The 22074-nt window shown below is 36.7% G+C and overlaps 1 protein-coding gene across 1 annotated transcript in view; it reads left to right on the forward strand.

Moving 5' to 3' along the window:
- Nucleotides 1-21667, forward strand: part of CEP128 (centrosomal protein 128) — a 419931-nt gene extending 398264 nt beyond the window's left edge. The window contains exons 22-24 of the mRNA XM_024736316.1: nt 1106-1219; nt 13573-13681; nt 20570-21667. Coding sequence (XP_024592084.1) covers nt 1106-1219; nt 13573-13681; nt 20570-20697 — 351 coding nt within the window. The 3' untranslated portion in view covers nt 20698-21667. The remainder of the gene's footprint in view (nt 1-1105; nt 1220-13572; nt 13682-20569) is intronic.
- Nucleotides 21668-22074: the final 407 nt, after the last annotated feature.

A 22074-nucleotide genomic window follows, 5' to 3' on the forward strand; every position in this document is an offset into this window, starting at 1 on the left:
AACAACATTATCTCTGTCATTCCTCCTCACACCGGCATATCACTAGCATATATGTGAAAATGCATTTCACATATTTTTTTGGCAATACTGTAGTCTGTGACTCTTAAGTATGAATACAAACCTCAACTTATTTAGATGGTTTTGACTTTATTCTTATTTAAAGGTGTCATAGTCTCTCTCTCTCATTTTTTCCCCCTTATTTTGAAAGAAGTGATTCAACTCGACAGTCCTACATTTAAACATTACATATTTGATATGGAGGAGAGGGAATAGCATTGGATTCCAAGCCCAGTTTGCCGCACATTGCCTAGCCTTGGACAGGTCATTCTTAACTTACCTGGGCTGTAACTTTTTTTTTTTTTTAATAAAAATGAGAACTTTGGAATTCTAATACCCCTTCCAGTTTGAACATTCAGAAAGTTCTTTGGGGCTATTTGGGGAACTAAATCCCATAGATGATTTTTCTTACATATGAAAATCAGTTGCCCTAACTCTATTCTAATTTCTCCCTAATTCATAATAGAAATGTCTAAAAAACTGGCTGTGGTGACTTATTTGCTGTGTTCTATCCTCTCTCCCCAGAATGAAGGAAAAATAGAAAGGAAGGAAGGCAGGCCCTGGAAATTTTTTCTGTCTTAATTTATTACCTGAATTTTTTTATGCTTTTGAGGGCAGATGAGCTATCCTTAGGTTTAAAAATCTATGTGATGTAATAGTTAAAAGTCAGAATGTTGAACAAATTCCAAGGGATAGTATATAACATCCAAAAGTGGCATGGTATCATTAAGTTCCATCTTTGGACAACTCACTGTTAATTAAACCTTTTTGCCTTCCTTCAACTAAAGGAAGGAAGTCATTTCAGATTGGCATGGGGACTAGCAGTGAAAAGAAATGCAAATAACCAATGTGGGACCCTGTTTTTATTTTTATGATAGCATCCAAAGTGATCGTTTTCTTCTTTATCCTTGGGAACCTATGACTCCTCTATATATCTCTCTAAACGGCTATAATGATTAATCATCTACATATCAAAACTTTCTTGTTTTAATTTCAAGCACTGGTTTTTCTTTCATCTACCAGTTTAGACCCTTTGTTGTTTTTGCAGGGTTCGCGCAGTTTATCTGACAGAATTGACGGGAGATATTCTAAGTACAGAGTTCACAGAGAGTCTCTTCAGCAGCGCCTGGATGACACCAAGTGCAGAATCCCAAGCTTCAAAGTAATGCCCTTTATATACACTTTCAGTCTTTGGGCATTATTCATGTTTATGGCTACAGCTTTCTAAGTAGCTTTTGCAGGTTTTGTGTAAGGGTACTACTTATAAAAGAAATTTCTTGATGTAGGAGATAGATTTTCAATTCTGTAGAAGTAGAAAATAAAAATCCAAAGACTGTGTTTATAACTTTTTACCTGAGAACTCATCTTTAAGTTTATGCCATTGTTGCTTAATATGTTGTTTGTCTATGGGAATTGATGCTGCTTAAGAAATCCTGAGCCAGGAAACCTCTGGTCTCTTGATTGGTCAGAGGCTTAGTGTGGATGGTGGCCCCTCTCAATATGTAAGTTCAACTACTCTCGGTGCTGAGATCCCCAGTAGGTGAAGTAACGTATGGTATTTCATAGCATTAGCATTTATAGTCATTCCTTTCATAAGAATAAGAACTCCATATTACTACTTCAGCCTATGGTTCACTAGTGTGGAATCAACATAGGAGAGTGGGAAGATCTGACCATATTGACAAAAAGCCTACCATTCCCTAGAGTCTGTCCAAGATCCATGTGGGGTATGGGTGACTTTAAAATCATTTGACCCTGAACAGTTATTAGCCTAGAGCAGGGCTTCTTAACCCCGGCATTAGTGACATTTGTGCCAGGTAATTCTTTGTTGTAGAGGCTGTCCTATGCATTGTAGGATGTTTAGCAGCATCCCTAAGAATCTACTTACTAAATACCGGTAGCATTCCCCATCCCAAGTTGTGGCATCTAAATGTGTCTCCAGATATTGCCAAACATCCCCTAGAGCAGCGGTCCCCAAACTTTTTGGCACCAGGGACCAGTTTTGTGGAAGACAGTTTTTCCACGGACAGGGCAGGGGGTGGGGTGGGGGGAAGTGAGGGATGGTTCAGGCAGTAATGCGAGCGATGGGGAGCAATGGGGAGCAATGGGGAGCGGCAGATGAAGCTTCACTTGCTTGCTAGCCGCTCACCTCCTGCTGTGCAGCCCGGTTCCCAACAGGCCATGGACGGGTACCAGTCCACAGCCCAGGGGTTGGGGATCCCTGCCCTAGAGGGCAAAATTGCCCCCCATCGAGAACACTGACCTAGAGAGAATCCATCTATATTCTAATGTACACTCCAAGTCGATTTAGAAAATAAAAAAACACTAAAGGTCCTTTTGGCTTTTTTATATTCTTACAAACTTCAATATATATGAATATTCATTACACTGTATATATTCACTTATTTCAGCCAAATATAATTATTTTTAAGATGCTTCTTGCCTCCTCTGAATGTAATTGGATAGAATGCTCAGTGGATATAAAGACAGTATTCATTTACATAAGTCCTCCCTAGCATGCTTAAAATGAGCACTTCACTTCTCCATCTCAAACAAAAATTTAACACAGTTATGCCATGTTATTTACACCCTTATTGTAAAGAGGGCGTCCTGGGGCTTTGTGCTTTTTTACCTTTGCTTTTTATATTGGTATCATTTACTATAGTAGTGACCTTGTTGTCTCATATGGTGAATTTTAAATTGTCTTCCAACATTCTCATCAGGTCCCATATACTCAAGCATTTCTCCACCACTGAGAGGAGTGTCACTAACTTTAAACAGAAGTGAAAGGCTTAGCTAACAAGAGCTAATAATAATAACGACTCATTATTGAGCATATACTAGAACAAACTACATAAAATTGCTCTTTTTGTATTCTCATGCTTTATGTGCATTACCTCATTTAATCCTCACAGCAACCCTGTCAGTTGGCACCATTATTTTTCCATTTTTACCATTGAAGAAAACGAAGTTATAGGGCAGTTAAGTGGTTGAATCAGGGTTCAAACCTAAATCTGCCTGGCTTCAAGAGTCTATATCCTTGAGCAGCAGGCTATTATAGTATAAATTTGTACCTGATATTCCTTAATTTTTTTAGAAGTCACCAAATGTAGGGACTATATCTTTAATAAATAAAAGTCAGTTGTCTCCAAAAGTACATAAACACATTATATGCCTCTTAATTCAATAGAGGTCTGGATGCAAATGAAGCATTAAAAACATTATTTCCCAATACAGTTAGATCCGGTATTAGGTAAGTCAGTGCTGTCTAGTGGCACCCAAATTGCTATAAATCAATGCAATTTCCATAACAGCATATGGCAAAGCTATGAATGTTTAACACGTTCAGCCAGTAATCTCATTGGAGTTCTCTTTAAAATTACATTTGCAGCTGAAGAGGAAATCAAGCCTGGTTTGTGAGGCCAACACTTATCAAAATGAGAAATAAGGTTGAAAATTTTGCAAATAGGCAGTACAAATATAAGGAAGAGCCACAAAGCACATTTTGTGATGACATTGTCCCACATTAATACTAAACATTTTTAAATGTTAATCCATTTTACTGATGAATATGTAGGTTACTATCACGTGTAGCTGAAGTCTGGCCTGAAATAATGTAGTGATCTAACGTAAAACTCATGAGAATATCACATCTTTTGTAGTCATTGTTGAGAAAAATGTGAGAATGCATTTTTGTGAATTGTAGATACCAATGATCATTTGCTTATATGCTTTTTATGAAAATAAGTTATTTATCAAGAATGAGAGGGGAGGCATGGATAATCAGAAAAGCTACCTCTGATTAACTATGGACATCTTGAAGAAAATAATAAGAGGCATTGAGACTCTTTCTATCAAGGGATAAGGCATCCCATTTACTACACCAGTTTCATAAGATGTTATTTCAGCAGCTCTTGACTTCTGTCATATTTTGCTAGGACAGAGTTCAAAGAAAAGGCTCTTGAGTTCATTGGTTCTACTATAAACTCTGGTTCCAGGAAATCAGTTAGTGTAGGATTCAGTTTAATGCAACAGACATAGACTATACAGATACTATATTGCAAAAGCACTGCACTACCCGTTGGAGGTGGGAGTGGCAGGATGTACAAACATGCAGAAGGCATGGTCTTCAAGTAGGGAATAGTAATCTAGTCATCTTAATCCTTATAGATAATTCTTGCACAGTTGTTTGAGAGCACAGTTTGGCAAACTACCACCCATGGGCCAAATCTTGCTCGCTGACTGCTTTTGTAAGTAAAGTTTTATTGGAATACAGCCACTTTTATTTATTCACGTGTTGTCTGTGACTGCTTTCATACTCAGTGGCAGAGTTGAGTAGTTGCAACAGAAACTGTATGGCCCAGGAAACCTAATATATTTATTATCAAGCCCTCTACGGGAAAAATTTGCCAATTCCTGGTCTAGAGAAAGGAGAAATTACCAATCTACTCCTACTTCCTTTACACATTATGTAAAATATTCTCTTTTCTTTATTTACCAAAACGTACTACCCAAGCTCTTTATAAAGTCATAATACTATCCATTCATTCAACAAATATTTATTGAGTTTCAGCTATGTGCCAGGAACTTTCTAGGCCCCTGGGACTCACGTCCATGAACAAAACAAAGATCCCTGCCTTTTAGAGCTTCTGTTCTAGTTGTGAGATGTTCAGGTTTGTTCTCGTTGTTGTTAAATACAACATTCAGCAAACCTTTACTGGGTTTACATTGTGTATAAAGCACTGTGCTGGAAGCCGGAGAGGATGACGGCATAGTAAGAAGAGCCATTGCCAGTCCTTAGGAACCCAGAGTCTTCACACAGACAACTGTAGTACAAAGGAGAAAGGGGTACATGCTGTAAGGGTGACCCAAAAAAACTGCAGTGGGGAGTTCAGAGAAGAAAGATGCTCTCAAGTCTTGAAAAGAGGCTTGTGATGACAAGGTACAGGGAAAAGGATCACTGTTAGCATTACAGTTGTAGACCCCTGATTGTATTACTGTTAGCAGACAAATAACTGTTGGACTAGCAGAACTGTATTGGCAGCTGGCTGCTCTCATGTCGTTGCTGATGTCAGAAGGCAGTGAGACATCCAATATGGCCACACTGCTGGTGGAGGGGAAGTGTAGCAGAAAGTGTACAAGTCAGGTTCTCTCTCAATCCAGAAAGAGAACCAACTCCTGCTGTTTACTCCCATGGCAATCACCAGGACCAAATGATCAGATTTCTAGAAACCTATTGAGAGTTTTAGCAGGACCAATGTCCACAACTGCTGAGAGCATAATGTAATATTGTACTAAGCTTACCCAAGTTAACTGGTCAAAGCCTGATCTAAAAGTTTAGAATTCTAAAAATTTAGAATTCAGTTCAAAGCTGAATCTGACCCAGATTGTCTCTGTGTAGACAACAGAAACATTTCACAGCTTCTTGTTCATGAGGCCTAACTGGGTTTCTGTAGGACATACAGACTTCCTTGCTGTCCCAGCTGTTTCAAATAGAACAGAATGTTCAAAAGTCAGCCAATAACACAGCATTGCTAATCTGAATTCACCAAAGAGCATGGTTTTGTCCAAGATATTCCCATTTGCTACCTGCCCTTTTTGCTCTCTACCCATGCTAAATATATGGTTTTAATTAGCAGTGGATTTTTTAGTAAAATCACAAAAGGCATATTTTGTTCCCATCCTTCCTCCTCCTGAAAAAAAATCATGATTTTCAATTTCCAGTAGAAGAGTTCATATGCAATTTCTTTTTAAAGAAGCAGATTTTTACAGGATAAGATGAGGTAGGTGAGGAAGTGTTGATAATGGCTTTCAGCACAGGTTTTGAAGCCAGAGTTTGCCTAAGCCCTTTGTCATATTTGTTCAATGTAAGCATGTGTATGCTATAAGAATGTGCTTTGCTCCTGGAAGCTATTTCTCCCTCCTTGAATCTCTCCGTGGTTTGTTTATGCTTTGCTCATAGCAATTAACGGCTGTTAGCACTTTCTTTCTAAGGTCAGCTATTTCTGTACATATCTTAAATCTTCTACAATTGTAGCTTCTGAAGCACGCAATGCATAACTCCTCGTGCAATTGAAGACTGTAGGTGATTTTTATTTAATGACTACTAAAATATATCACCAGTGTATTATTCAGATAATTTTACAAATATTGCTTGGGAACAGTAGTAGCAATCATGGGGGAACTTGAGGGAGCTTTAACCCCACAATACCCCAGTTATCTCATTTATAACCACCTCTCTCCATGCTTTGTTAAGAAATCCCATGTAATCTCCTACGTAAATATAACTCCATGCTTCCCCCAACCCCAAGCAATTTTGCCATCCTTTAAGCCTCTCCTATATACAGATTTAGGGTCCAAGGCTAATCTTTAAGTTAACATAAAAGAAATAGTAAGATAACTATAGGTAAATACTGAAATCTGGGAAATGCTATTCTACTGGATTGTATGATTTTTGAGGGTAGACACTGTCTGCCTTATCTTCGGCTCCAGAATACACAATTCATGCTAAATTGGTGATTAAACTTTCTTTTTTCTAACTTTAGCCTTTTATGGAATTCTAACAAAAGTTTAATTGCTATTTTTCCAGTAATGCTTAGATGACACATCTGAAACCTCGTAGGCAATCAAATCATGCTGAACTCTGAAGCAGTTTTTATGCTTTTGAAGTGATCCAGCCATAATATTTAACTAGTTGATTACATCTTGCTCTTTAAAAGTTAAACAAAAGGTTGCCAAATGAGTTGGTATTTTTCTTTGGTATAAAACCTGAAACTAGCAATGGATCAAAAGTGCTTATTTAGGAATCAACATGGGTACTTAGATGAGCACATAACTCTACCAAACCCAGTTCCCCTAACAAGCCACATGCTTTCTTCACCTTTCCCAATAATTTACTCAACAAGAACATTAAGAAAGGAAAGATTATGAAGGAGTTTAACTATAAAGATACCATTGTTAATCATGTCAAATTCAAAATTCTAGATATGAATACTAGATACATAAGGAATACCAATTAAATGTCTTATTAGTTTTTAAATAAACATGTTATAACGTATTCATCCAAACAATCACTCTTTCCTTTGAAATAGTCACTTTAAGAGAGGAAGCACTGATTCCAGTGAGGCACCATCATTACAAAATATCTCTGCATCTCTGCTTTTGTTTCTTAAGTCAGTGACATCTTTCTGAGTATCCTTGTTTATGGCAAATTTCTACCCACTACGAATATATTCAGTTTCTGAAAATGGATTAAAGTCATGTAGAGCCAAGTCCAAAATGAGTAAAAAAACAAAACAAAACAAAAACTGAGTATGACCTTTTTCATTAGTGAGTCACTAGTAATATTAAATTTTATACCATAAAATAATCAATTGCATAAAGGTAAATTTATCAAATTTCCTGATCTAACACAGTATTTACATGAGTCTGTTCATGAGAGTGGCTTCATGTTTATAGCATTATGGTATAAATTTGGAAAAGATAGTTTGCATAGTTAGATGTACTGGTTGTTCAGTGGTTCTGCTCGGGTAGATTAGAATTAGAAAACAGTGCTGAGAAATCTTAGGAGATGATGTGGTCCAGCGCCCTCATTTCCTTATATGAAGAAACTGAGAATGTGAGAGTGACAGTCTCCTTCTTCCCAACTTCCACATAGCAAACTTTCATTTCTATACTTCGGTCAAGAATAATTATATATGATCATTATTGAGTTTCTTATTGAGTTGCAAATGGCACTGTGCTAAATTGTGGAATATTGGGATTGGTAGGTAGAAAGAGGTGATCAAAGCCCCACCCTCATGGAGGTAAAATGCTATATAATAGCAGCCGTGCAGATTGAGTTATGGAGGGCAGACTTTAAGTAAACTGTCTGTCCAGATTGAAGTTTCAAATAGGAATAAAGTTTACTGAGGAAGTGGTTAAGCTTTTTCGAGCACTGATGGAGAATTGGGAATTAAGAGTGGGGAAGAGTGCATTGTTAAGCTAGAGACAAATTCAGGAAAACATTTCTGCCACAGATTCAGAAACACATAAGTGCTTTTTCCTTTTCTCTGGGGGAAGAGTTGGATAAATTAAAATTTACAAAAAATTAAATGCATCATTTGTCTTATAAACTTCGAACTTAGAGTATTTCTGAGAGAAAAATACTTGGTGGGCATCATTAAATATTAATCATTAGAGATCAGTTTAGCAAAAAGATTTAGTTGGGTTGGAACAACTTTTAAGAAACCAATTACAATGTGGGTTATGAAAGAGAAGTGGAAGAAACCCAGGGAAAATATTAGAAAATGCAAGTTCCTTCACCAGTGGAATTTTTGCAGGGAATTCTGGTTAAATAGCTTGTTGAGACTTAAGACAGAAATAAAAATAGGTCCCTGTGCTAAGGATATAAGAGTTGGCAAAAAGCAAAAGCTAGGATTATTAAAATTGCAAAGAATCTTCCTTTTTAACCAGTACTTCCTTTTTAATATTTAAGTATTTAACTGAAAAACAGGTAGGAATTAGAAAGAAACAGTCATCTTATGGTCACCCTGTAAACTTTACTTAGATAGAAATTCCACAAGTTAATCAATGTATAATTGGAGAATATGAAGATATTGTTTTCATATTCTGATATGTTGATTGTTCAAAGGGATCGTGAAATATTTTTCTTTTAGTATGTTCTTTCAGGGTTCATTTCATTACTTATCTTTCAAGGTAGCATTGGGGATTCTGACAGTCTTTTGAAGACTTAGAAAATTTGGGAACTTAAAGACATACAGCTGACCGTTGAACAGCTCAGTAGTTAGGGGCACCGACCCTCCATGCAGTGGAAAATCAGACTTGTCGTCAGCCCTTCACATCCACAGTTCCGCATCCACATTTCCACATCCTTGGGTTCAACCAATAGCAGATCATGTAGAACTATAGTATTTACTATTGAAAAAAAATCTGTGTTTAACTAGACACACACAGTTCAAACCTGTGTTGTTTAAGGGTCAGCTGTTCATTGAGTCCCAGGTGTATTCCAATAGCTACTTTAGAATGAGTTGACATGGGCCAACTAGAGGCAGAGCTGTGGATCTGGCTATTATAGTTCATTTGTGCCATACTAAAGGCCTGGGTGGAGCTGGAAGATACACAGATAGAAAGGAGAATTATGCTTTCAATCAATGCTATAAATCTCCACTTAATCACGGTTCCTATATAAAATGTGAAAGAGAAAAGCGTAATCTATGGTTTCCCGCTAAGAGGTGCTTAGTTGATTATGGGCCAGTAAGAGAAAGGAAAAAATAAGGAAAAGCAAACACTCACATTTTGCCCATTGACACCTGGGCTGAGAAAGACAGTGAGAAAGGACAGGAGTGGAGGTGTAAGTCTGGGCGTCTTGCTGAATGAAGCAGATGGCGCAATGACAGCCTCAAAATGTGCCTCCCAGAGGAAGGATGAAGTACGCAGGATAGTCAAATCCTATTCGCTCTTCCCAAGGTATGGTTTTAAATTTCTAAAACAAAATCAACTGGCATCAAACCATAGATTATATCTTTTCTGTTACCAGAAAAAGAACCACTTATATTTTTAATTATACAACCAGCTTCTTGGCATATGACAGTTAAAAATATGGCATATTTAGGAAATACAAAAAAAATTAACAAGAAAATAAATAATCCAACAAATATTTTTAAAAACCTATTTGTGTAATTTAAGGGTGTATGTTTCCCAGCTCTTACTTATAAATATCTTTTTATATTGAAATCACCATTTGTTGATAATTTTATTTCCTCCTTTTTTCATGTAACATTGTATATATGTAGGAATCTTCTCTATCATCATCATTATCATTATGGTTCTACCATACTTTACTTTCCTGATCTCCTATCGTTGGAAATTTAAGGTTAATTTCAGATTGTTTCTATTATAAGTAGTCACTTGATGAACATCTTGGTATAAAAATCTTTGTCCGTATTTTTAATTTATTAACCTAATATAGATGCCTAGAAGTATACTGGATGACACTTTTTTTTTTTTTTTTGCGGTACGCCGGCCTCTCACTGTTGTGGCCTCTCCTGTTGCGGAGCACAGGCTCCGGACGTGCAGGCCCGGCGGCCATGGCTCACGGGCCCAGCCGCTCCGCGGCATGCGGGATCCTCCCAGACTGGGACACGAACCTGTGTCCCCTGCATCGGCAGGCGGACTCTCAACCACTGAGCCACCAGGGAAGCCCATGGATGACACATTTTAAGGCTGTTTATTTGTACCCATTTTATCTTAGTTGTCTAATACGTTGGCAGAGTTGTTCAAAATATTTCCTAATTACCTTCTTAATGTCTATAGATGTTCTAGTAATATTCCTCTTTCATTCTTAATATTGGCAATTTATATCTTCCCTCTTTTTTCTTAATTAATCTCAGTAGACGTTTTTAAATTTTATTGATCTTAAAAAGAATAACAGTATGGGTTTCATTTTTTTCAGTACTTTTCTGCTTTCTATTTAATTGATCTTTGCTCTTTATTATTTCCTTCCTTTTACTTAATGTAGGTTTAATTTGCTCTTTGTTTTCTAGTTTCTTAAGGTGGAAACTTGGATTATCAATTTGAGACGTTTCTTCGTCTTTGAGACGTAATATACACGTTTAATGTTATACATTTCCCTCCAAACTGTTTTAACTGATTCTCACAAATTTTGATAAATTATGCTTTTCTTTTCATATAGTTAAAATATTTTCTCATTTTTCTTTTGATCTCTACCTTGAACCACCCATGAGCTATTTAGAAGTATTTAATTTAATTTCTAAATTTGGGGGAATTTTTCAGATATCCTTCTGTTGTTGATTTCTTCTTTCACCCCATGTGGTTAGATGGCATCCCTTGTATAATTTCAGTCATCTTAAACTTACTGAGATTTGTTTTATCACCCAGCATGTAGTCTGTTTTGGAGAATATTGGATGTGCGCTTGAAAAATACTTGTAATCAGCTGTTTTGGGGTAGAGTATTCTATAAATGTCAATTAGGTCTAGCTGGCCAGTAGTGTTGTTCAAGTCTTCTTTATGTTTACTGGTTTTCTGCCTACTGTTTTATCAGTTACTGAGAGAGGAATGTTGAAATATCCAACTATAATTATGGTTTTGTCAGTTTTTTCCTTATAGTTCTATCAGTTTTGCTTCATATATTTTTGGCACTGTGTTAATATGTACGTACAATTTAGGACTGTTATCCCTTTCCCTTAAAATTGTTGACTTATTCAACCACTCACATTTCTTTTTTTTCATATATAGAAAATGAGGAAGTTTAATACAGTCGAACTTTGAACAACACAGGTTTGAACTGCATATGTCCACTTACATGCAGATTTTTTTTTCAATAGTAAATACTACAGTACTACACAATCCACAGTTGGTTGACTCCACAGTTGCAGAACCATGGATACAGAGGGCCAGCTATAAGCTATACGTGGATTTTTGACTGCACAGAGGGTCGGTGCTCCTAACCCCTGCGTTGTTCAAGCGTCAACTGCATATCCTTTCCTTTCCAGGAATCCTACAATGAATGACTTCCAGTTTCTTATGAAATTCTCATAATTAGTGAAAACTATAAATCACTTGGTTAAAAACCACAGGGCCTTCATCCTAAATGAACCTAAACTCCCTTTTGGTACATGAAAACTGATGATCTTAAGTCATTTTAGGATTATGTCCATGCTTTTAGCTCAGAATAAATGTGTCTTTTACAGACGTGTGTGTGAGTTTGCATGTGTGTGTGCGCATATACACACACAGACTTGTTCTTTTTTGGCCTTTCTTTTGCGTTTGCATACACATATATGTGACAAAGAAATAAAATATAAACTTGGTACTTAGTGCAGAGAACGACAACTAATTCATCAGATAGTCATGCTACATGAGGCCTTACTGTTTTGAAGAATCTGTTTAGGCCACCTAACCAGCAGTTGTTTCATCTAGAACCTTTGCCACCATTCTTGATCCCTTCCTCTCCCTTGACCCCACAGTCATCCTCAGTCACAGTCTTTTAACTGGTATTCCCACTTCTACATTTGTGCTGTTTCAGTCTGTTTTCCACAAAGAGGCCAGAGTAATCTTTGAGAAATACAAATCAAAGCATGTCATTCCTCTCCTCAAAACCCTTGATTGCCTTCCGATTGTACTTAAGTAAGAAAAAACCCACATCCAAATCCCACCTCTGGATCTCATTGTAACCACTTCCCCAGGCTCAGTGTGCCTAAGCCATGGGCTTTCCTTCAGTTCTTCAAACACACCAAACTCTTTCTTACCTTCTTAGCACCTTCACACGAGCCTAGAGCACCACTCCCTGACCACCCTTCTGCTCCCCCTTACCTCCCACTTTTCCGTCCTCCACCTATGAGTTTTCATCTGGCTAACCCATTGATTCATACTCAGCATTCAAATTATTGCCTTAAATATCACCTACCAGAGGAAACTTCTCTGGACCCCAAATCTAACTGTAGTTCTGCCTATTATTTCCCGTTCTTCTTCTTATAGCTCTTATCATAGTTTTAAACTATATTGTGTTTTGTATAGTTTGTTTAATGCCTTTCTCTCCTGCAATCCTGAAGATTTCATGATCATATACACCAGTGTTTTATTTGCCCTTTGACCAGCATATAGTAGGTGCCAAATAAATGATTGTTGAATGAATGAATGAGTGCAAGAAAGAAAAAATGAAGTGAAGTAAATAATTAGAAAACATTTAAGAGAAAAAAATTGCAATTTTTTATCAAGTAAATGTATCTTAAAGCACCTGTTTTTTAACCTATTTAATTAGTAAAATTTTTCAAAGATATAATTCCCTAATTCCGTTTTTCAGCTAAGATTTGGGGAAAGGGACACATTCATACAGTCCATGAGGAGAGGGACCTTTTCTGTATTCATTTTGGTTTATGTATTAAATATTTGTTGAATGAGTATTTGTATAATCATTAAGGAAAGCAGTCTAGGTAAATGTATTTAAAAACATCACATTGTTTTTATTGACCCCGTATTTCCACCCAAGAATTTGTCATAAGGAATAGACCTAAATATGGGAAAGGTTATATATTTGAAGGTATTTCTCATAGTGTTGTTTATAGGAGTAAAACATTGGAAACCACCTAAATGCCCAGAAGAGTAATACCTGAGTAAAGCATGGTATATTCACTAGACAGTATATGAGTAACATGAAGCTAAAGGTTAATGACTTTTAAAATGTTTATATTATTAAATGTAAATAAATAACAGAGTTTTACAACAATATTTACAAATCTTATCCACAGGAAAAAAAAGACTGGAAAGAAATATGTTATGCTGTTATGGCTACAGATGATTTCCTTCTCTCTCGTTTTTTCATATTTTCTTTAACATCCACGCATTTTATTTTTTACAAGGATTATAATTATATTAAACTGTGGTGTAACATAGCTGGTATCTCGAGGTTCAATTTTATTTTCAGTACATTTACGTGAATCCCAAGCCTTACATTTTTCAATGATTTGAACTAAAATGCTGTGCTCTCTTTTTTAGGATGACAGAAACTTTGCTGAAAGTTCCCACGCTCATGGGTTAGATCAGTCATCCTCTTGGCAGGATCACAGCTGCTTCCTGTCTAGTCCTCAATTTTCACACTTGCACTGTAAGTAATGATGTCCTGTACCAGCTTTTAAATTGGATTTAAGAAAATGCATCTCATGGAAAGATTAAAGCATAAGGCCAGTACATGATAGTAATATTCATGTTGTAAGCTTGAAAAAATGTTCATTATGAATCATACAAATAATACCCAAGTACATTTATAATATTACCTAACTTACTAAAAATATATGGAATCGCTTCTTTTTAGACCTTACACTTCTCATAAAAACTGAAAATGAATTACCCAAGGTAAAAATCTTAATTAAGCAACTTTTTTTTGGCCTGGAGATTGCTCGTAACTATGGATGAGTGGGTAAGGAAGTTAGATGGTATTGTAATAAAATTCAAGTCATCAGAAAGTAGAAAATCTCTGCATAGAACTGTTCGAAAATATCTAATTTTGAGCAAAGAATAAGGATATGAAAACTATTATCGTCCGATTTCATTCTGTGAATAATACAGTGTAAATATTGATAAAATGTCACACACATTGACAGAGTGCGAGTCTGTTGACCCAGGATACCATCTCCAACCACTTATGCTTCACCTTGGATGTAATGTCCTTAAAGAAGCCTTCAGGACCCACAGTTTTAAGTATGGTTTCTGTTATGTGTGCCCACAAAGCATTACAATTTTCCTTTAAAACCTTCCTCATACTAATTATGGAATTATTTGCTATTTGAGTGACATTTTGTTTACTGACTCTTCTCTTCACCGAAGAGTGAACTCCATGATGTTAGGAGTGATGTCTGTTTTATGCACCACTGTTTCCTCAGCATCCTATATAGAACTTGGCACATAGTAAAGGCTCAATTAATATTAGATGAATGAGTGTATGAGTTTTTTATCTCAAGTCCACTTTTATCCAATCCATTTGGGACTCAAATGTTAATAGATTCTTAGTTAGATAACCATTTAGCTCTTCAGTTTTCCATGGACATAGAGTTTGTACATTCAATTTGACAATGCTGTCATTTAAAAAAACTAGGCTGCTATAAAATAAAATATCAAAATTAGCCACAAGGAAGTAGGTCAAATCCAAAAATGATAACTCTCATTTTTGCTGATTTATATTCATAGATTCATCAAATAAATATTTACTGGTTTCTGATAAATGGTTTGGCTTCCATTATATCATAATTATTTTATTGCAAAAGCTAAGCATTTTCCCTTTCCTGTCCTAACCATTTTACCAAGTGATTCTATATATTTTCATAAACCCTCTGCTATTCTAATCTGGCAGTCACCCTTCAAATTGGATCATATCTCAGGTTTGGTTACTGTACCTCAGAATGTGATATACACATAGGATAAAATTTTTATTTTTCATATTAAGCAATGGAAAAATTTCCTCAGGTCTGTTTGATGTATGTAAGCATGGAAGAGGAGGAGGGTGGGGACAGAGCACCATCAAACATCATATCCCATCCATTAAGACATTTAAGAGCCTGGAAGTAAACAGCGCCATGATATGAGCACAGAGGTCATTGTTCTACTGGTATTTAATTTTGCCATTATGACTTTCATAAGGCTCCCTAGAAAGGTACCTAGAAGAAAGTGGTTAGAAGACATTAAGGGGAAAACATGAAATTTTTTAGAATTTTATTTAATACTGTGACAGGCAATAAAAGAAACTGTATTCAGCTTTTCATTCAGTAACATTTCATGACTAGCCCTGGTCATTTCTCTAAGATATAGTACTTACAGGCTGCCATAGGTTTCTATATAAATACACTGGCTCAAAAAAAATAAAGTTAAATAAGAATAGGAAAAAATATCATTGAGAACATAATTTGGATAAGAAAATACTTATTATAGTCTATATTGTACAATCTGACTGAAAATTTAGCTTAGAAAGTAAACCTCTTTATTAATTTATTGATAAATTATTTATTTATTTACACAGTTTTACTGTTCTTTTTGACAAGTTTGTTTTATGAGTTTCCTCCCATACCTACCTCCATGTTTTTAAGTTTACTTTAAAAAGTTTAATCATAGGTACTATTGTTAATCATTTTAAGTGATTTAATAAACTTATTTCTAGAAATAATGTTTATTCTTATTTGCTTTTCTGATGAACCTTGAATTTTTTATATATTTTTCATGATGTAGTATTTTTGGAAGCGAATTAGAATCATCCTGAATACTTCTCCATTTTTGTAGCACAAACAATTTCAGGTTAGTTATAGAAACTGTCCTGTAATTTTTCTTGAAACTTCAAAATTAAAAAGGACATCTGTCAAGATCAACAAAGAGAAAAATGGAGCCTACAGTAATTCGATAATACAGGGAATGGAAGATATCTTAAAAATATCATTAATGCCCTCAGAGAAACGAGAAAATAGTACATTTAGTAAAAATATGAGCAAGATGCTATAAAAAAGGAACACAGGATAAGAGGTCTCAGAAATTTAAAATATGAACTAGAAAGGTGGAAAACAAAGTTGAGAAACCTACAAAGTAGAAGATAAGGAAAAAGAAAGAATGGGACAATAGGAGAGAAAAGATAAGATATTCAGAAAATCAATACAAGGAGGACAGTGCCTGATTAGTGAGAGTCCTGGGATGAGAGAACAAAGAAAACAGAACAAAGGCCAGAAGCGGGGCGGATGATGAGGGCTCACCCAACAAACAGCTGTTGCACATCTTTTGTGGGAGCACATCCAAGAAAGGGAGGTAAATATGTTCAGTTTTTGTATCTCTGAGAATGGGTTTCTTCCACTCACACTTGACTGAGACTTTGGCTGGCTATAAAATTCTAGGTTAAAAAGGACTTTTCTTCTGAAGCCATTGCACAGTCATCTTCCAAAATCCAGTGTTGCTGTTGAAAAACCTTATGTCTTTTTGTTTTGACTCCCATTCCTTTGACGTGATCCTTTTCACCACCACTGCCCCACCCTCACCCCTGGCCCAGCAACTTTTAGGATTGTCCCTTTAACCCCAGTGAGTTTTGTGATGATATGCCTCCCTGTGGGTCTTGGTTTATTGAGTTTTCTAACTATTTGCTGGGGCAGGGTTGTGGGGGGAGCTTTTCATCTGGACACTCATATTCTTTAGTTCTATCATAGTGAAGGAAGAAAGAAAAGATTCCCTCAGGAGAATCTTTAGGAAATAAACAAACTGATAGATTATTTGATTCATTTGAGTGCTTAGAAAAACTACTAATCGACATATGATTATTATAGGTATAACTGAGCTATTAGAAACAATTGAGAATGGTTATAAAGAGTAAATAAAAAACAAAAATTAATTTGTTAATGAATTTTAATAAATAATCAATTAATAACTCCAGGAAAAAATGAGCAAGAAACATTGTCATAGTAGACCTATTAGGTTTGTGTGAGCCATATTTACATAGTCATAATAATGTAAATACTATTGACATAACTACAAGTCCAGATGTAACTATATAGGGAGGATGGGATGAGGGAAAGTGGATGGGTGTGGATAAGTCTAAAAATGATAAATCAGAAAATAGCAATATCAGCTTTTTCTTTCAAAAATTGAAGCAAGTACAGAAAATAAAGCTAAAAGGGTTGATTGTGGGCTCCCCTGGTGGCTCAGCGGTTGAGAGTCCGCCTGCCGATGCAGGGGACACGGGTTCGTGCCCCGGTCCGGGAAGATTCCCACATGCCGTGGAGCGGCTGGGCCCGTGAGCCATGGCCACTGAGCCTGCGCATCCGGAGCCTGTGCTCCGCAATGGGAGAGGCCACAACAGTGAGAGGCCCGCGTACCGAAAAATAAAAATAAAAAATAAAGGGTTGATTGCAGTTGAGTCTGGGGAGAAGGAATGTGGGGCTGGGAGGGATGGGGCAAGAGACTGCTGTCTTTCTATGTAGCCCTTTGGTGCTATTTGATATGTGTATGTATGTACGCTTTGGCCAAAAAGAAATCTTACAAAAATAAAGTGCTACTGAGAAAACCCCAGCTTTTATGTCTGACTAGCGAGTACTGGATTTTCTTAACCTCTGAATGAAGCATGAAAGCTGGGGGTTGGAGTTTAGAGCAGTTGAGACCTGTATGGAGACCCGGGGAGTAACTGAGGTGCTGAGGCAGACATGAGTTTATGAGCCCACAGAACAGGCTCCTTCTTACTCAGGTTGGGATTGGTACTGGATGAGGCCCTTTTGTCTGTGCTGTTGACGCTAAGGCACTCGTTCTGCTGACTTAGGTGCCCTGTCAAAACTGTGACCAAACGAAAGCGTAGAATCACTGACCATGGAAAAAACAAAGGAAATGGGAAAATACTGCATAATTTGTGGTCTCTGAAATGATCCAGCATTAATGAAAGTTTGTTTTAAGTAGTAATTTATGTCAGCTTTGTGTAGTTCAGGTCAATTCAAGAAAAGGTAGATTCCTCCTGCCAGGAAGAAGGGAAGAAATATATAAATTGTAAGTTTATATTACCATTGGAAATAGGAACACAGAAATCCATTATTTAGAGCCGTGATTACTACCAAATTTATCCTGGCTGGCTGGAAGCTATGGCCATGATTCAGGACACTCTTTTAGGAGGCTTGGATTCCATTACCTGCAGCCTGTAGACAGTGGGGGCTTAGTAAGAGAGACTCATAATGCCAGCTTTTGAAACTGTCATTTTTACTTTTTATAAGTAGTGACTGACCACTGGTCTCCATGTATAGCTCCTTTTAGGCTAAAGGAACACAACTCAGGACAGGGCCCACACTCCTGGGGCCCGGACCAGACTGGGTTTGAATGAAGTCTGGAGTAAACTGATGACTCCTCGAAATCTCGAGTTCTTTGAGATTCAAATGCTAAATGTTTGTGGAGTTGGTATCTATAAACTCAATTTTTAAAATAAATGCAGATTGTAATTTTTCCATAATTCTAACATTGTGGTAAATAATGTTTATTTAAATAAATAAATAATCCCAAAAAGAAAGGACAGTGATTTTTCATGGGGGGGGGGGGGAATGTTATCTGCAGACTACTTCAGGAGCTGGAAGTGAATCTCTCATATTAATTTAACTTGATATTCTTAGAAAAGCAAATCAATGAAAGTTACTAACAAGTACTTTTTTTCACTTCCTTACTTCAGAATATGTCGCTATAAAAAGAAAAGTCAGTATTCTTAATTTGTTTTCTGACGTTCCTTTAGTGGAGGTTTAAGTCCCTCAGATGGGACTTGATCACAGCGAGAACAGCAATACTCTTCACTTCTGTGTTGTACTTCAGGATCCCCCTGGCTAACTGAATGGATGCTTCATGTGTAGTCTGTCCTCAAACTTGTAAACTAAAGTGCCAAAGATTTATAGCAATAAAAATGTTGGGGTACTGCTGATGTAAAATATTATTTCTTGTCCTTTATAGGATTTATTTATTTCATGAAAGCACAATCTTTCTACCTCTCCATCTTATAGGTTCATTGTATGTGATAGTGCTTTTTTATTTTTATTTTTTGGTGATTATCTTTTCACTGACCAGTTAGGTGCCAGATATTTTTAAATAATTGAGTTCTGATTATTGCGATTTGACAAGGTATGTACTCTATAAATGCTTTCTAGAAAGCAGCTAGAAAATCCCCAGTTGACTATCGTTTTGAAATCCCTTAAAATATATTCACGCGTTCAAACAACATTTACTAAGAGACTATGCATGAGGCTCTGTGTTTGGCTCTGGGGGAATACAGTAGTGACTAAGACAGAAAAGGTCACCTCATCTCATGGAAGAAACAGGTAGTAAGCAATAAACAAGCAAAATGGTGACTGGTGCTATAAAGGTGAAATCATAGAAGGTACCAGGACCAGAACTATATATTAGTGATCAGAAGGTTACAGTTGACCTGAAACTTGAATGGCAAGAAGAACCAGCTGAGTTAAAATTGGGTGGGAAGAGTTTTCCTGATAGAGGGAGCAGTAAGTGCAAAGGCCCCAGAGAAGAAAGGGGTATGGTCTTCTAGAGAGATGGAACACTGAAGGAGTGAGAGAGGGAGGAAAACTCTTCTTTTTTCCCCTTTTTATTCTATGATTGGGAGAGAGAGTGGTGGGAGCTGAGGTCCTGGTGGAGCCTTTTCAGCCACCATCAGGTGTTTGGATTTTATTCTAATTTCGCTGGGAGGCTGGGGGGGGCGCAGGGGGAGGGAAGGGTTAATGCAGTAGAGTGACATAATCGGATTTACCTTTTAGAAGGTAAAATCATTCTGGTGTGTGGAGAAGGAGGCAAGATGAAAACAGAAAGAGAGGAAATGGTGGCTTGGGCTGGGCTGATGGTAACAGAGGTGGTGTGAAGCAGAAGGAATCAGGTGAAATGGGCGGTAGAATCCTCAGAACTTACTCTTAAATTGGATGGGTCGAGCAGGCCGGCCAAAGGAAAGAAGGAACCAGGGTTTGAGAAACTGGGTGGATGAGTGTATCATTTTCTAAGATGAAGAGAGCAAGCGATGGGCAGACGTCAGAGATTATAGATCAGGTGGGAGTGTTTGACATAGACATTTGGATATAGGCATCTGGAGCTCAGAAGAGAGGGAACAGGTAGTAGAAAAACAGTAAACCTACATTCCAGATCTAGTCTGTTTCCTTCTGTGTAAAAAAGAGGATTCTATGAAAAGGAGGCCCTTAAGATTTCACCCTCTAAAATTCTGCTTTAGCAGAATTAATGCTATTAATTAGCATATTAATGCTTTAATATCACTATATACTGAACAAACACACATCTTCCACCCTCACTCTTCAAATCTAAAACAAAATTAAATCCCATGAATATGTGTTTTTAAAAACATAGTAAACTATTTTATTCCTACATCGAAGATTTGTTAGTCCATGTAAAGTTTACAGAAAACTAGATCAAATGCAGTGATTACTTACAGTTTTGTCAGCCCAGGGATTCTATTCATCTAGGTTTATTTTTCTCTTTTCTCCTACCTTGCCAGCATTTATCCAAAGAACAGTTGCTCCAGATTCACCTTCAATCAAGGAAGATGCCACAAGTTTACTGATGGATGGAACAAGTCCACAGTCCAAAAAGGAGGAATACGAAAGCAAAAACAGCAAAATGTAATTAGTTGCTTTACATGAGTGTTTTGTAAATAATAGCATAGGTATCCTTGCCACAGTTTGGCCCAGATTATCTAGCAGACTATCTGTAGCTTCTGCTCTTCAGCATTGCCAACCATTGACTGAAATAACAGTGCAGTTGGTCTTTGTGGATGATATAAGTTAAACCAATCCAAATGATATCAGCTCGTGAATGACATGCAACTAATTTATTGGCAACTTATACCAGCAGAGAAAGAATAATATTTTTCACCTTGCATTTTCCTTTTTCAGGTGTCGTCAGTCACATTTTTCTGACCAAAATTTGGATTTATAATTGAGGTGTTTCAAAAATGACTGGCTAAAAAGGAGGAAAATGAGTACCCCTTGAGGCAGAAGTTGCCAGCACTTTAAATTCAGGGAGTGTTTATATACAGTTGATTTTATTTTGATGCTTTCTCCCTCATAAATTATCATGTGTTATAACATGTCATGGAGATATGCATATATAATATTAGGCAGTCCACTTTACAAATGTTCAGGATTGTTACATCCATCATCTCAGCAGTCTGCTACTACGTGCAGTATCTTAAAATTTTTTTCCAATCATTCATTTTTTATGTCAATAAAGAATTTACAAATGATATTTGAATTGTAGAGCTCTAAAGAATCCATTCGTAGCACAATTTATTTATTTGTCTCTTTGTGGCCAAATATCCCACTGTGACCACTCCAGTCATATCCTGGCCCATCTTTGGTTTACTCTGACCAAAATCACAGCACCAAACTCCTGTGTCCATGACATCTACTTGCCAAGAGTTCTAGTATAATTTGGTACTATCTATCTGCTTTCAGCATCTTAGCCTTTCTCGACATCAAAGTGTTTTTAAGAACCTATCCCCTTTACATGCTGATCTACCAGTGGAGAAAGATTTCTATTAAATGCTAAATAAGAATAAACATCCAGGAACTAAATCCCACTGAGTCATAATGGAAAGATTCTGAACAGAGACAAGGACAATAAAGAGATATCTTTGGAATGTGCATTACATTTTGTGTTTGTTAACATCTACTCGCTTTTTAGATTTCTCATATTTCATGAAGATGCTTCTTTTTCTACTCAAGATACGTTTTCCTAACTTACCACATTTGAATGTGCAGAAGAAATGGCATTCTCCATGAACTGGAACTCAATGGTCACTACGGAAGACAGAGATATTTTATTTCAAAATTTACCAGTACAATCTACATAACCTCTGATAGTACAGCCTTGCATTTTCTCATTTATTCATTCCAAAAACCTTTTACTGAGTTATTACCAGTAAACCAGTAAACACCAGTCATGGTGTTAAGAAGGAAAAAAGAGACATAAGTACAGGTGTGTATGTCCCAAAGTTTGTTT

Source organism: Neophocaena asiaeorientalis, unplaced genomic scaffold, assembly GCF_003031525.2.
Source record: "Neophocaena asiaeorientalis asiaeorientalis breed wild unplaced genomic scaffold, Neophocaena_asiaeorientalis_V1.1 scaffold152, whole genome shotgun sequence".
NCBI classification, from domain to species: Eukaryota; Metazoa; Chordata; class Mammalia; order Artiodactyla; family Phocoenidae; genus Neophocaena; species Neophocaena asiaeorientalis.